This window comes from Phocoena sinus, chromosome 19 (assembly GCF_008692025.1).
Source record: "Phocoena sinus isolate mPhoSin1 chromosome 19, mPhoSin1.pri, whole genome shotgun sequence".
Lineage (NCBI taxonomy): Eukaryota > Metazoa > Chordata > Mammalia > Artiodactyla > Phocoenidae > Phocoena > Phocoena sinus.
Genome location: NC_045781.1, coordinates 14,158,230 through 14,171,088, shown reverse-complemented (window position 1 = coordinate 14,171,088; position 12,859 = coordinate 14,158,230). Strand labels below are relative to the sequence as shown.

Genomic DNA, 12,859 nt, shown 5'->3' with positions numbered 1-12,859 from the left:
ACCAAAATGTTTTCTAGTTACCACATCATTCTTAGTGTCAATGTATGAGGGTTCCAATTTCCCCACATCTAAACCAGCGCTTATTATTGTTCATCATTTAGATTATAACCATCCTGGTGGGTGTGAAGTGGTACTTATTACCTATGGTTTTGATTTGCCTTTCCTTAATGATGTTGAGCATCTTTTCATGTTTATTTTCGATTTGTATATCTTTGGAGAAATGTCTATTCAAATCCTTTTCAAATTTTTAAATTGGTGTCTTAGTTCAGGATGCTATAACAATACCATAAATTGGGTGACTTAAACAACAAACATTTATTTCTCATAGCTCTGGAATCTAGAAGTCAAAGATTAAGGCACTGGCAGATTTGATGTCTGGGATGGACAGTCTTCCTGGTTTGCAGATGGCCACCCTCTCATTATGTCTTCACATAGCCAAGAGAAAACTCATCTCTTCGTTTCTTTTTTTTTGACAGCACTAATGCCATTCATGAGAACTACTACACCCTCATGACCTAATTACCTCCCAAATGCTGCACCTTCCAGTTGTGGGTTAGGATTTCAACATATGCATCTGGTGGGGTGGGGGACACACTCAGTCCATAACAGTGGGGTTCTTTTTATTGTTGAACTGTAAGAGTGCTTCATATATTCTAAATACAAACTCTGCTATGGTCTGAATGTTGGTGTGTCCCCCACCCAACAAAAATTCACATGTCAAACCCTAATGACAAATGTAATGGTATTTGGAGGCGGGGCCTTTGGAAGATGATTATGTCATGAGGGCAGAGTCCTCACAGATGGGATTAGTGCCCTTATAAAAGAGCCCAGAGAGCTCACTTGCCCCTCTGCTATGTGAGGACACAGTGAAAAGACATCCATCTAAGAACCAGAAAGTGGACCCTCACCAGGCATGGAATCTGCCAGCACCTTGATCTTGTACTTTCCAGCCTCAAGAACTGTGAGAAATACATTTCTGTTGTGTAAAAGCCACTCAGCTATGGAATTCCTTATAGCAAAAGGACTCAGACAAGTTACTTATCAGATATGTTATTTATAAACATATTCTCCCATTTCGTAGGTGTCTTTTTACTTTCTTGATGGTGCCCTTTGAAGCAAAACAGTTTTTAATTTTGAAGAATTCCAATTTGTCTATTTTTTCTACTATTGCTATACTTTTGGTATCATATCAAAGAAACCATTAATCTAAGGTCACAAAGATTTACACCTATGTTTTGTTCTAAGAGATTTATAGTTTTAACTCAGACATATTTCTGCATCAATTGATATGATTATTCAGATTTTCCTCTTCATTCTATTAATGTAGGACATTACATTGGTTTTCATATATTGAAACACCCTCACAGGAATGGGATAAATTCCACTTGGCCACAGTGTATAACTAGCATATTATCGCTAGTATTGTGTTGAGGATATTTGCATCTATATTCATACGGGATACTTGCTTTTAGGAGTTTTTTTTTTGGTTTTGGTTTTGGCTTTGATATCAAGCTATTGTTGACCACCTATAGGATGAGTTTGGAAGTTTTCCCTTAAATTCAATTTTCAATTTTTGGGAAGACTTTAAGAAGTGTTGGTGTTCATTATTCTAGAATTCGCTAGTGAAGCCACCCTGAGCTTATCTTTGTTGGGAGGTTTGTGATTATTGATTTAATTGCCTTTTTTGTTATAAGTCTGTTAAGATCTTCTATTTCTTCTTGAGCTGGTTTTTGTATTTGTGTATTTCTAGGAGTTTGCCCATTTCATCAAGGTTATCCCTTTGCTTGGCCAACAACTGTCTGTATTATTCTCTTATAATTTTTTTTTTTTTTTTTTTTTTACGGTATGCAGGCCTCTCACTGTTGTGGCCTCTCCCATTGCAGAGCACAGGCTCCGGATGCACAGGCTCAGCGGCCATGACTCATGGGCCTAGCCGCTCCGTGGCATGTGGGATCTTCCCAGACTGGGACACGAACCCGTGTCCCCTGCATCAGCAGGCAGATTCTCAACCACTGTGCCACCAGGGAAGCCCTATAATCCATTTCATTTATGTAAAATCGATAGTAACATCCCTATTTTCACTTCAGAAAGTGATTTAGTGATCTAATTCTTCTGTCTCTCTCTTTATACTCATAGACAAAGGTTTATCAATTTTGCTCCTATTTGCAAAGAACCAACTTCTGGGTTTGTTGATTATTTTTACATAGAATTCTCTATTTAGTTTATCTCTGCTCTAATATTTAGTATTTCTATTCTTCTGATAGCTTTGGGTTTAGCTTGTTCTTTTTCTATTTCCACATGGTGTAAAGTTAGTTTCTTATTATTTAATTTAATTAATTAATTTATTTTTGGCTGCAGTTGGTTGCTGCGCGCGGGCTCTCTGTGGCAAGCGGGGGCTACTCTGTTGCAGTGCACGGGCTTCTCATTGTGTTGGCCTCTCATTGCAGTGGATTCTCTTGTTGTGGAGCACAGGCTCTCAGTATGCGGGCTTCAGTAGTTGTGACACATGGACTCAGTAGTTGTGGCTCATGGGCTCCAGAGTGCAGGCTCAGTAGTTGTGGCGCATGGGCTTAGTTGCTCCGCAGCGTGTGGGATCTTCCCAGACCAGGGCTCGAACCCATGTCCCCTGCATTGGCAGGTGGATTCCTAACTACTGTGTCACCAGAGAAGTCCCTAAAGTTAGGTTATTGATTTGAGTTTTTCTTCTTTTTTTAATGTAAGTATTTATAGCTGTAACTTCCCCTCTGATTTGGATGCCTCCTGTAAGTCTTTGTATCTTGTGTTTTTATTTCAATTCGTCTCAAAATATTTTCTAATTTCCCTTGTGATGTCTTCTCTGATACGTTGGTTAAGAGTGTGTTTAATTTCCACATTTTTTGTGGATTTCCCACTTGCCTACTGCTACTGTTATTTCTAGTTTCATTCCATTGTGATTGGTAAATATACCTGGTATATTTTCAGTCTTTTAAATTTTACTAAGACTTGTTTTGTGGCTTACTATATATCTATCCTGGAGAATGTTCCATGTGCACTTGAGAAAAAATGAATTTTCTGCTGTTATTGGGTATGTACTGTATATGTCTGTTGGTTTAAAGTGTTGTTCATGTTCTCTATTTCCTAACTGATCTTCTGTCTCATTGTTTTGTTCATTACTGAAAGTGGAGTATTGAAGTCTCCAACTACTATTGTGTAAAAATTTCTACCTTCAATCATGTCATTTTTTGCTTCATATAATTTTCAGCTCTGTTCGTAGGAGTATATTATGAACAGAATGTTTCTGTGACCCCTAAATTCATATGTTGAAGTTCTAACCTCTAATGTGATAGTGTTTGGAGATGGGGTCTTTGGGAGGTAATTAGGGTCAGATGAGGTCGTGATGCTGGATACCTCATGATGGAATTAGTGCTTTTATAAGAAGAGACATCAGAGAGGTTGGTCACTCTATTTCTCTGTGCTTGGACAAAGAAGTGACCATACTGACACCCTGATCTCCAAATTTCTGCCCCCAGAACTATAAGAAAATTAATTTCTGTTTCTTAAGTCACCCAATTTATGGAATTTTGTTAAGGCACCCTAGGCTGACTAAGACAGTGCATATATGTTTATAATTGTTATATTTACTTGATAGATTGAATCTTTAATCAATATCTCTGCCTGACCTCAGAGATAATAGGACAGAAACTTTAGCGACCATACACAACATGGAATACACACTTTCCAAAAAGAGTTTTGAGAAGTCACTAAACAAATTGATGGCTGCAGTCCTCAACAAAAAAATCAGCAATCCCTGAGGAGGAGAAGAATCTGATTTCCACAGTTACAACGTTATTTTATTCAAAATGTCCACATCTCAGGGCTTCCCTGGTGGCACAGTGGTTGAGAGTCCACCTGTTGATGCAGGGGACGTGGGTTCGTGCCCCGGTCCAGGAAGATCCCACATGCCACAAAGCGGCTGGGCCCGTGAGCCATGGCCACTAAGCCTGCGTGTCCAGAGCCTGTGCTCCGCAACGGGAGAGGCCACAACAGTGAGAGGCCCGTGTACCGCAAAAAAAGAAAAAAAAGTCAAAATGTCCACATCTCAACAAAAAATTACAAGGCATATAAAGACAAAGGAAAAGTATGTCCCATTCATATGTTAAAAAAGAATTTGACAGGAACTATCACTGAGGAAACCCAGACATTGGATTTACTAGTCAAATACATTAAGCCAACTATCTCAAATATACTCAGTGAGCTAAAGAAAACCATGGACAAAAAAAACTAAAGGAAATTTTTAAAATATATGAACAAATATGAATGTCAGTCAAAAGATAGAAATTATAAAAAGGAACTAAAAAGAAATTCTGGAACCGAAAAGTACAATAACTGAAATGAAAAATTCACAAGAGGAGTTCAATGGCAGACCTGAGGGAGGCAGGAAACTTAGTGAACTTGAAGATAAGGCAATTAAAATGATCTAGTGTGAAGAGCACAAAGAAGAAAGAGTGAAGAAAAATGAAGAAAACCTGTGAGACCTGTGTGACAACATCAAGCATACCAATATATGTATAATAGGAGCCCAGAAGGAGGAGAGAGAAAAGAACAGGAAAAATATTTGAAGAAATGACTGCCAAAATCTCCTCAAACATGATGAAGAAATGAAATATATACATCCAAGACTCTCAATAAGCTGCAAGTAGGATAAGCTCAAAGGGGTCCACACTGAGACATGTAATATTTAAATTATTGACAAGCAAAGAAAAGACAGAACATTGAAAGCAGCAAGAGGTAATCAATTTGTCACATACCAGGGAGCTTCAATAAGATTAACAGCTCATTTCTTATCAGAAACCATGAAAGACAGTGAGATGGTATAGTTAACATCCTGAAAGAGAAAAACAAAAACAAAATGTTGACAGTTGTTCTATAGCTAGCAAAATTATCTTTCAAGAATGAAGAAGAGGGGACTTCCCTGGTATTCCAGTGGCTAAGACTCTGTGCTCCCAATGCAGGGGGCCTGGGTTCGATCTCTGGTCAAGGAACTACATACCGCATGCTGCAACTAAGAGCTACATGCTGCAATGATGATCCTGTGTGCCACAGCTAAGACCCAGAGCGTTGAAATAAATAAATAAATAAATATTTTTAAAAAGAATGAAGAAATTAAGATATTCTCAGATAAAAACTGAACGAGTTTACTAGTAGACCTTCTGTTGTGACTTCGTTAAATTAACATTTGGGGCTACTTAAGAGCCCCAGGGTGTTGGATGGTGAACTGCAGTTGACAAAAAGGTCACAAAGGAATTGAAATAGAGAAGTTTATTACTCACAGGTCCTGGAGGAGGTACACAGCACACCTCAAGGGGGCATGCAGGGAAGTCAAGGGTGCAGGCAGAGAGCACAGCAGGCTGTAGGGCACATGCCTTTATTAGGGTCTGTGGGTAGAGTGTTTTGGGGTTCCCATGCTAAGGCCAGATTGGTTGATTCAAACCAAAAAGAATGGGGTTTCAGTAAGCTTTGTGGAGGTCTTACCAAAGGAGAAAACAAGGGTAAGGCCCTAGGAGGCAGGGGAGTCTGATTATTACAAAGACCATTGGGGAGGGGGTCCTATCAGGAACTTACATTTACTTGTGACTCTCTGGGTAGTTACTTACGGCATGTGCTTGGTGGGGGAGCTACTGTTAATTCAAGGCCCTTGCAGGTCACTTGACTACACAAAAGGATGCCAAGGCAGCAATGTTATGAAATAGTTTAGCTAAACTCTCGAGACCTTCCTTATAAGAAATGCTTTAGTCTAAAATGAAAGGACAGTAGATAGTAACTTGAAGCCATAAATACAAAGGAAAATATAAAAACCAGTATTATTGTACTTGGTTGGAACTCCTCTTTTTTCTCTATGACTTAAAAGCAAAGCATAAAAAAGAATAAATTTATGTTAATGGATACACAGTGTACAAAGGTATAACCTGTGACAATAATATAAAGAGGGGGAAAAGAGCTGTATAGGAGCAGACTATATACTAGTGAGGCTAAGTTGGTATTATTCAAACTATGTTATAAAATTTAAGATGTTCATTGTAATCCCCAAGGCCAACACTAAGAAAGTAACTAAAAATATACAAAAAAGGAAAAAAGAGAATCAGTCATATACTACTAAAAATTTAACTAAATACAAAGCAGATGCACACTGCATGTTGCAGAGGGGGGAAGGCGGCCCAAATGGACAGAGAGAGAGAGAATTTTTTGTTTAAAATTTCTTCTCCTGCCTTAAAATATAAATTTTATTTTCATCAAATACATTCTTTTTCTTTTTCTTTTGGCTGTGCCGTGTGGCTGGTGGGATCTTAGTTCCCCGACCAGGGATCAAACCCAGACTCACATCAGTGAAAGCACTGAGTCCTAACCACTGAACTGCTAGGGAGTTCCCATCAAATACATTCTTAAATATGTTTTTATTATAAATTCTTATTTACCAACGGAAATTGCCTTTTTATATCTTTAATTCTAGAGATACATATATTTTAAAATTTCAAAGAATTAGCAAAGTTTTAAGAAATATCTCTCCACACACCATTAACATGTATCATTTTTTTTTAAATGGGAGATCTTTTAAAAAATATATATATTTATTTATTTTGGCTGCGCTGGGTCTTAGTTGCAGCACGCAGGGTTGCAGATTTCTTAGTTGTGGCTGGCATGTGGGATCTAGTTCCCTGACCAGGGATCAAACCCAGGCCCCCTGAACTGGGAGCACAGAGTCTTACCCACTGGACCACCAAGGAAGTCCCAACTTGTATCTTTTTAAAAAACGTATTTACTTGGATTGAGTAAAACAATATTGGCTACATTCTTTTTTTTTGGTACCAGATATTATGACCAGCTGTATGGAAAGAGAGATAAAAGATATGAATTAGTTCTAAAGCATATCATAGTTTAATTGGTGAGGCCAGAAGAGTGTAAAATGTAAAAATATAAAATAGTGAAACTAGGAAATTCCCTGGCAGTCCAGTGGTTAGGACTCCATGCTTCCACTGCAGGTGGCCTGGGTTCGATCCCTGGTCAGGGAACTAAGATCCTGCATGCCTCGCAGTGAGGCCAAAAATAAATAGATACATAAAATAAAATAGTGAAACTAGTTAGAAATGTAAAGCAAATATTCTCAAAATTCTAGCATAATCATAGGTTTTTATTAATTTCTCCATTTGGGAGGAGAGGGTAGTGACATTACACTTCTCGAAAACTAAAAATAAGTGCAAAGAAGAGACAGCATTTTTTAAAAACTCAAGAGGTAGTGTGGACCAAGCATTTTGTATCCAGCCAAGTTTTCCTTCCAGTACAAGGCCATAGAAAAATAGTTTTCAGTATGTGTGCATTCCCATAGTCCTTCTGGAGGAATCTATGAGAGGGCAAGCTTCATCCAATCAGGAGTTTACTGGTGGAACAGTGGTTAAGCATCCGCCTGCCAATGCAGAGGACATGGGTTGAAGCCCTGGTCAGGGAAGATACCACATGCTGTGGAGCAACTAAGCCAGTGCGCCACAACTACAGAGCCTGTGCTCTAGAGCGCACGAGCCACAACTACTGAAGCCCCTGCGCCTAGAGCCCAAGCTCTGCAACAAGAGAAGCCACTGCAGTGAGATGCCTGAGCACCGCAACAAAGAGTAGCTCCCACTCGCTGTAACTAGAGAAAGCCCGCGCGCAGCGGCAAAGACCCAATGCAGCCAAAAATAAATAATAAATAAATAAATTTATATTTAAAAAAAAGTTTACTGGGAAAACCAGTAAAATGACTGAAAGTCAGCATTTAATATATTTATTATATATTATTACATATTATACATATCCAATGGTTTACCCAATTTTCCTCAGAATAACATCTTGCAAAATTATAAGGCAATATCACAACCAGGATATTGACATTGGTATAATCTGATTATCTTATTTAGATTTTCCCAGTTTTACTTGTACTCATTTGTGTGTGTATCCACATGTCTCTGTGTGTTTAGTTCTATACAATTTTATCACATGTAGGTTTGTGTATCCACCAACTTTGTCATAATATAGAACAGTTCATCACAAGAATCCATTGAATTGTCCTTTTATAACCACCTACATCCCTCCTGTTCTTTCATTCCCCCATCCTTAAGCCCTGGCACCCACTAATATTTTCTACATCATATAATTTTAGCATTTCAAGTATGTTATATAAATGGAATCATATATTATGCTACCTATTGAGATTGTTTTTTTCTTTCCAATCAGCATAATTCCCTGGAGATTCATCCAAGTTGCTGTGTGTGTCAATAGTTCATTCTTTGTTTTAAAGTTTTAATTGCTGATTATTATTCCATGGTGTGGATGTACCATGTTTTTTTTAACCAGTCACTTGCTAAAGGACATCTGAATTGTTTTCAGTTTTTGGCTATTTCAAACAAAGCTGATATGAATATTTGTGGACTTTCAATTTTACGGTTCAATACATTTTTTATTTCCCTTGAAACTTCCTCTTTGACCCATGAATTATTTAAGTGTGTGGATTAATTTCCAAGTGTTTGATGTTTTCTTATTGTTTTTATTAATTCTAGTTTGATTCCATATTGGTCAGAGAACATATCTATATGATTTCAATTCTTTTAAATCTGTTGATGTTTGTTTTATGACCCAGCATACAATCTATCTTGGTGAATGCTCTATGAGTCCTTAAAAGAATGTATATTCTGCTGTTAGTGGGTGGAATGTTCTATAAACATTTAATTATATAGTTCTAAGACTGAAATAAAAGTAAAATGAACAATGTCACTAGGACCATATTTGTATTTACATTCTGGTATATCTGTGTAAGTTTTCTATAGGGGATATATCTATTCTATATCTATATGCTTAATATGTCTATATACTAAGTCATTGGGCATATGCATCTTTAAAGCTAATAGGTATTGCCTATGTTTCCAAAGTAGTTATGATTTTCACTCTCACCAGCAGATGAAATTACCATTTCTCCAAATCCTCACCAACTCTTGATACTTGCCAACTTTATTTTTGCCAATAGACATTTGTGAGCAGGTGTCTGTGTAGTTCTGGTTCACATCCCTGATTACTTATGAGGAACAATTTTTCTTATGTTTATTGATAATTTAGGTTTTCTTTTCTGTAAAATGCGTATGGATTTCTACAATTTTCAACTCACTTATTTGTTTTTCTGACTGAAAGGAGTTTGCATTTTGAAGATATTCATCCACCCTTGTGCCAGTTATCAATTTATTGCCTCACAGCTCCAAATTTAACTTTCACTACCTGCTGTACTATAATGGACTGGCTTCTAAGCGTTTTCTCCTTTAGAGCGAGCATGATGTTGAGCTTTTCAAAAGGCTTCACTTACTGGACCTGGTGTGCAGTGTTTTGCTTTTTCTTGCTCCTCCTGTATGACTGTTTAGTAGTGCGGGTATGTGAGAACATTCAGTGCTGTTTTGCCCCAGCCATGTACCTAGAGAGCATATAGTCTCTTGGAACTCTGCAGCCCAGCCAAGGCCAACAGACTCACTTCCTGATGCAGATAATGTGAACTGTAGTCCTTGGGCCACAGCAGCTTCTGACTCTCCCTAGGTGCCCACACACAAGCTGTGGGTCACTTATGCCCCGGCAGTTTCCCATGGCCCTTTCAATGCAGACATCGTGTTCTCCAAACCTGGTACCAGTACCTCAACTATACCATTTGCAATTCAGTTGTGTCCCAAAGGTTTGTTTCCTGTTTGTTTGATGACTATAGATCAGCTCTGGCCCTGGAAACCCACCCAAATTCTCCACCATCCAGTGGGCTGAAACCACACCTTCTGTGAAACTTGAACTGAACCCCAGAGTTAGAGATGGGGCCCACCTTCAGAATTTATCTTTTCTTTGATATTCTTGCTCAGCCTTTGGGTACTCTTCAGAGTTCTTTTACATCTTGCAGTTACTCTTCTACCACAGTTTGATATTTCTTTATACTCCATCTTGATCTAGAACTGGAAGTAAAATATATCCTTTAGTAGCCACATTAAATATTTACCTTAACTGGAATTAATGATGCATTAGGATTTATTTCTACACTCTTATAGAAATTAATCTTTGAGCAAATGAGAGGGAAATTGCATATCACTTCTGAAAATGTTTCACTGAGTCACAGGACCATAACTGTTAGGGGAGAATTGGAAATTTGTTATCGAGCTGGGAGCCAGGTGCCCAGGAGGAAAATGAGAATTTTGGAATTCTGTCAGAATTATGGTACATCAACAAAAGAATAATATATAGCTATAAGAATTATATGTCACCATAAGAACAAAGAACTCTTCATATCTGAGAAGCTCTCAGGGACAAAATATATTTTCCGAGAATGCCCACTGAAATATATCCCATCTTATATGCTTTCTTAAAACATGACACTCTCCCATCAAGATATGCCTGCCTAGTATGATCCTTGACATTGATCTTAGTAATATTTTTTCTGATCTGTCTCTTCATGCAAGGGAACAAAAGCCAAAATAAAACAAATGGGACTACATCAAATTAAAAAGCTTTTGCACAGTGAAGGAAACTATCAACAAAAGGGAAGCCTACTGAATGTGATAAAATATTTGTAAATAATATATCCAATAAGGGGTAAATACCCCAAATATACAAAGAACACATACAACTCAACATCAAAAAAACAAATGACCTAATTAAAAAATGGGCAGAGGACCTGAATAAACATTTTCCCAAAGAAGACATACAGATGGCCAATAGACATATGACAAGATGCTCAACATCACTAATCATCAGGGAAATGCAAATCAAAACTGCAATGAGATACCACCCCACACCTGTCAGAATAGCTATCATCAAAAAGACAACAAATAGCAAATGTTGGCAAGAATGTGGAGAAAAGGGGACCCTTGTGCATTGTTGGTGGGATTGTAAATTGATGCAGCTACTATGGAAAACAGTATGGAAAGTCCTCCAAAAGTTAAAAATAGAACTGCCATATGATCCAGCAATTTCACTTCTGGGTATTTACCCAAAGAAAACAAAACCGCTAATTCAAAAAGGTATATGCTCCCAGTTGTTCACCTCAGCATTGCTTACAAGCTAAGATATGGAAGCAACCTAAGTGTCCATCGATAGATGAATGGATAAAGAATATGTGGTATATATATTCTATGGAATATTAGTCATAAAAAATGAAATCTTGCCATTTTTGATAACATGAATGGATCTAAAGGGTATTATGCTCAGTGAAATAAGTCGAAGACAAATACCATATGATCTTACTTATATGTAGAGTCTAAAAAACAAACAAAATGAAAACATTCATAGACACAGAGAACAAATGGGTGGTTGCCAGAGGGGAGAACGGGTGTTTGGGGCAGGGGGATAGGTGAAGGGGATAAAGAGGTACAAGTCTCCAGTTATAAAATAAATAAGCCATGGAGATGCAATACACAGCATAAAGAATATGGTCAATAATAATAATTTTGTATGGGGATGGATGTTACTACATTTATCATGGTGATCATTTCATAATATATGCAAATTCCAAATCACTATGTAGTACACCTGAAACAACGTATTTATTGTATGTCAACTATATTTCAATAATAAAAAATAAGTGCTTCAAAAATTGTAAAAAAGGTGTAGCTGCTTAAAGCAATAGAGAATGGCAGAAGTGAAATTATGTGACTTCCAAGGCTAGGTATGGAAGCATCTTTTTATTTATTTATTTGGTTGCACTGGGTCTTAGTTGCAGCAGGTGGGCTCCTTAGTTGTAGCTCGCCTGCTCCTTAGCTGCGGCCGGCAGTCTCCTTAGTTGCGGCAGGTGGGCTCTTAGTTGCAGCTTGCCGGCTCCTTAGTTGTGGCATGCAAACTACTGGTTGCGGCATGCATGTTGCAACTAGCTCCCTGACCAGGGATCGAATCCAGGCCCCCTGCATTGGGAGCTCGGAGTCTTAACCACTGCGCCACCAGGAAAGTCCCCTGGAAACATCTTTATGGCATATTGTATTTTCCAAATAATGGCCACAACATATCCTATTCTACTAGCTCTTCTTATTTTGTGACACTTCTTTCATTGAGTTGTAACTGCCTCATCCAAAGGAGTATGACACAATGATGTTATGTGATTTCTGAGGCTAGATCATAAAAGTTACATGCACTTCTTCTTCTTTGGGACACACTCTTGGAACCCGTCATCATGTTAAGCAGCCACATAGAGATACCACATGTAGGTATTGTGGCTGACCATCCTGCAGTCCAGCTGACAGTCAGAATCACTGCCAGGCATGTGAGAAAGTGAGTCTTTTGATGATTCTAGCCTTCAGCCATCAAGTGACTCGTAGCTTTCAAGCCACCCCATTTGAGATGAGCTGTTGCTGCCAAGCCCTGTGCAAATTTTTGTAGATGTGTGAGCTAAATAAATGATTGTTGTATTTTAAGCCAAGTTTGGGACAGTCATTACGCAGCAATAGAAACTTGAACGATTGCCAAAACGTGTTAAGTGAAAAAGCAAGGCACATTAAAAATATACATATATATAGTTTATATATTTTAAAAAACAAATAGAAAAAGATTACATTCGAGTTATATATGTATATATATTTTCATAACATATGTAGTATCATATGGACAATTTACATAAATAGGTCATTTCCTGATGGATTTGTACCATAGCCTGGAGACTGTTTGGGGGATTTGAGTCATAGGCTTTTGCAGGCTAGGTTAGGGTTTCATTAACAGAACACTTCCCTCAAAGCTTTCGCTCAGGAAGCTTTCAAACTACTTGCTATTGTTTAATTACAATGCCAAAGATCGTTGGGTAAACAGTTTTAAGCCTGATGATTTCTTTTGCTTACTGGCCCCCTTGCTCTTT

General features: G+C 37.9%; 1 protein-coding gene across 1 annotated transcript in view; it reads right to left on the bottom strand.

The window, feature by feature from the left end:
* Nucleotides 1-9,871: 9,871 nt before the first annotated feature.
* ZNF420 (zinc finger protein 420) overlaps nt 9,872-12,859 on the bottom strand; it is a 32,809-nt gene continuing 29,821 nt past the window's right edge. Inside the window, exon 6 of the mRNA XM_032614466.1 lies at nt 9,872-9,980. Within this exon, the coding sequence (XP_032470357.1) occupies nt 9,958-9,980 (23 nt within the window). The 3' untranslated portion in view covers nt 9,872-9,957. The remainder of the gene's footprint in view (nt 9,981-12,859) is intronic.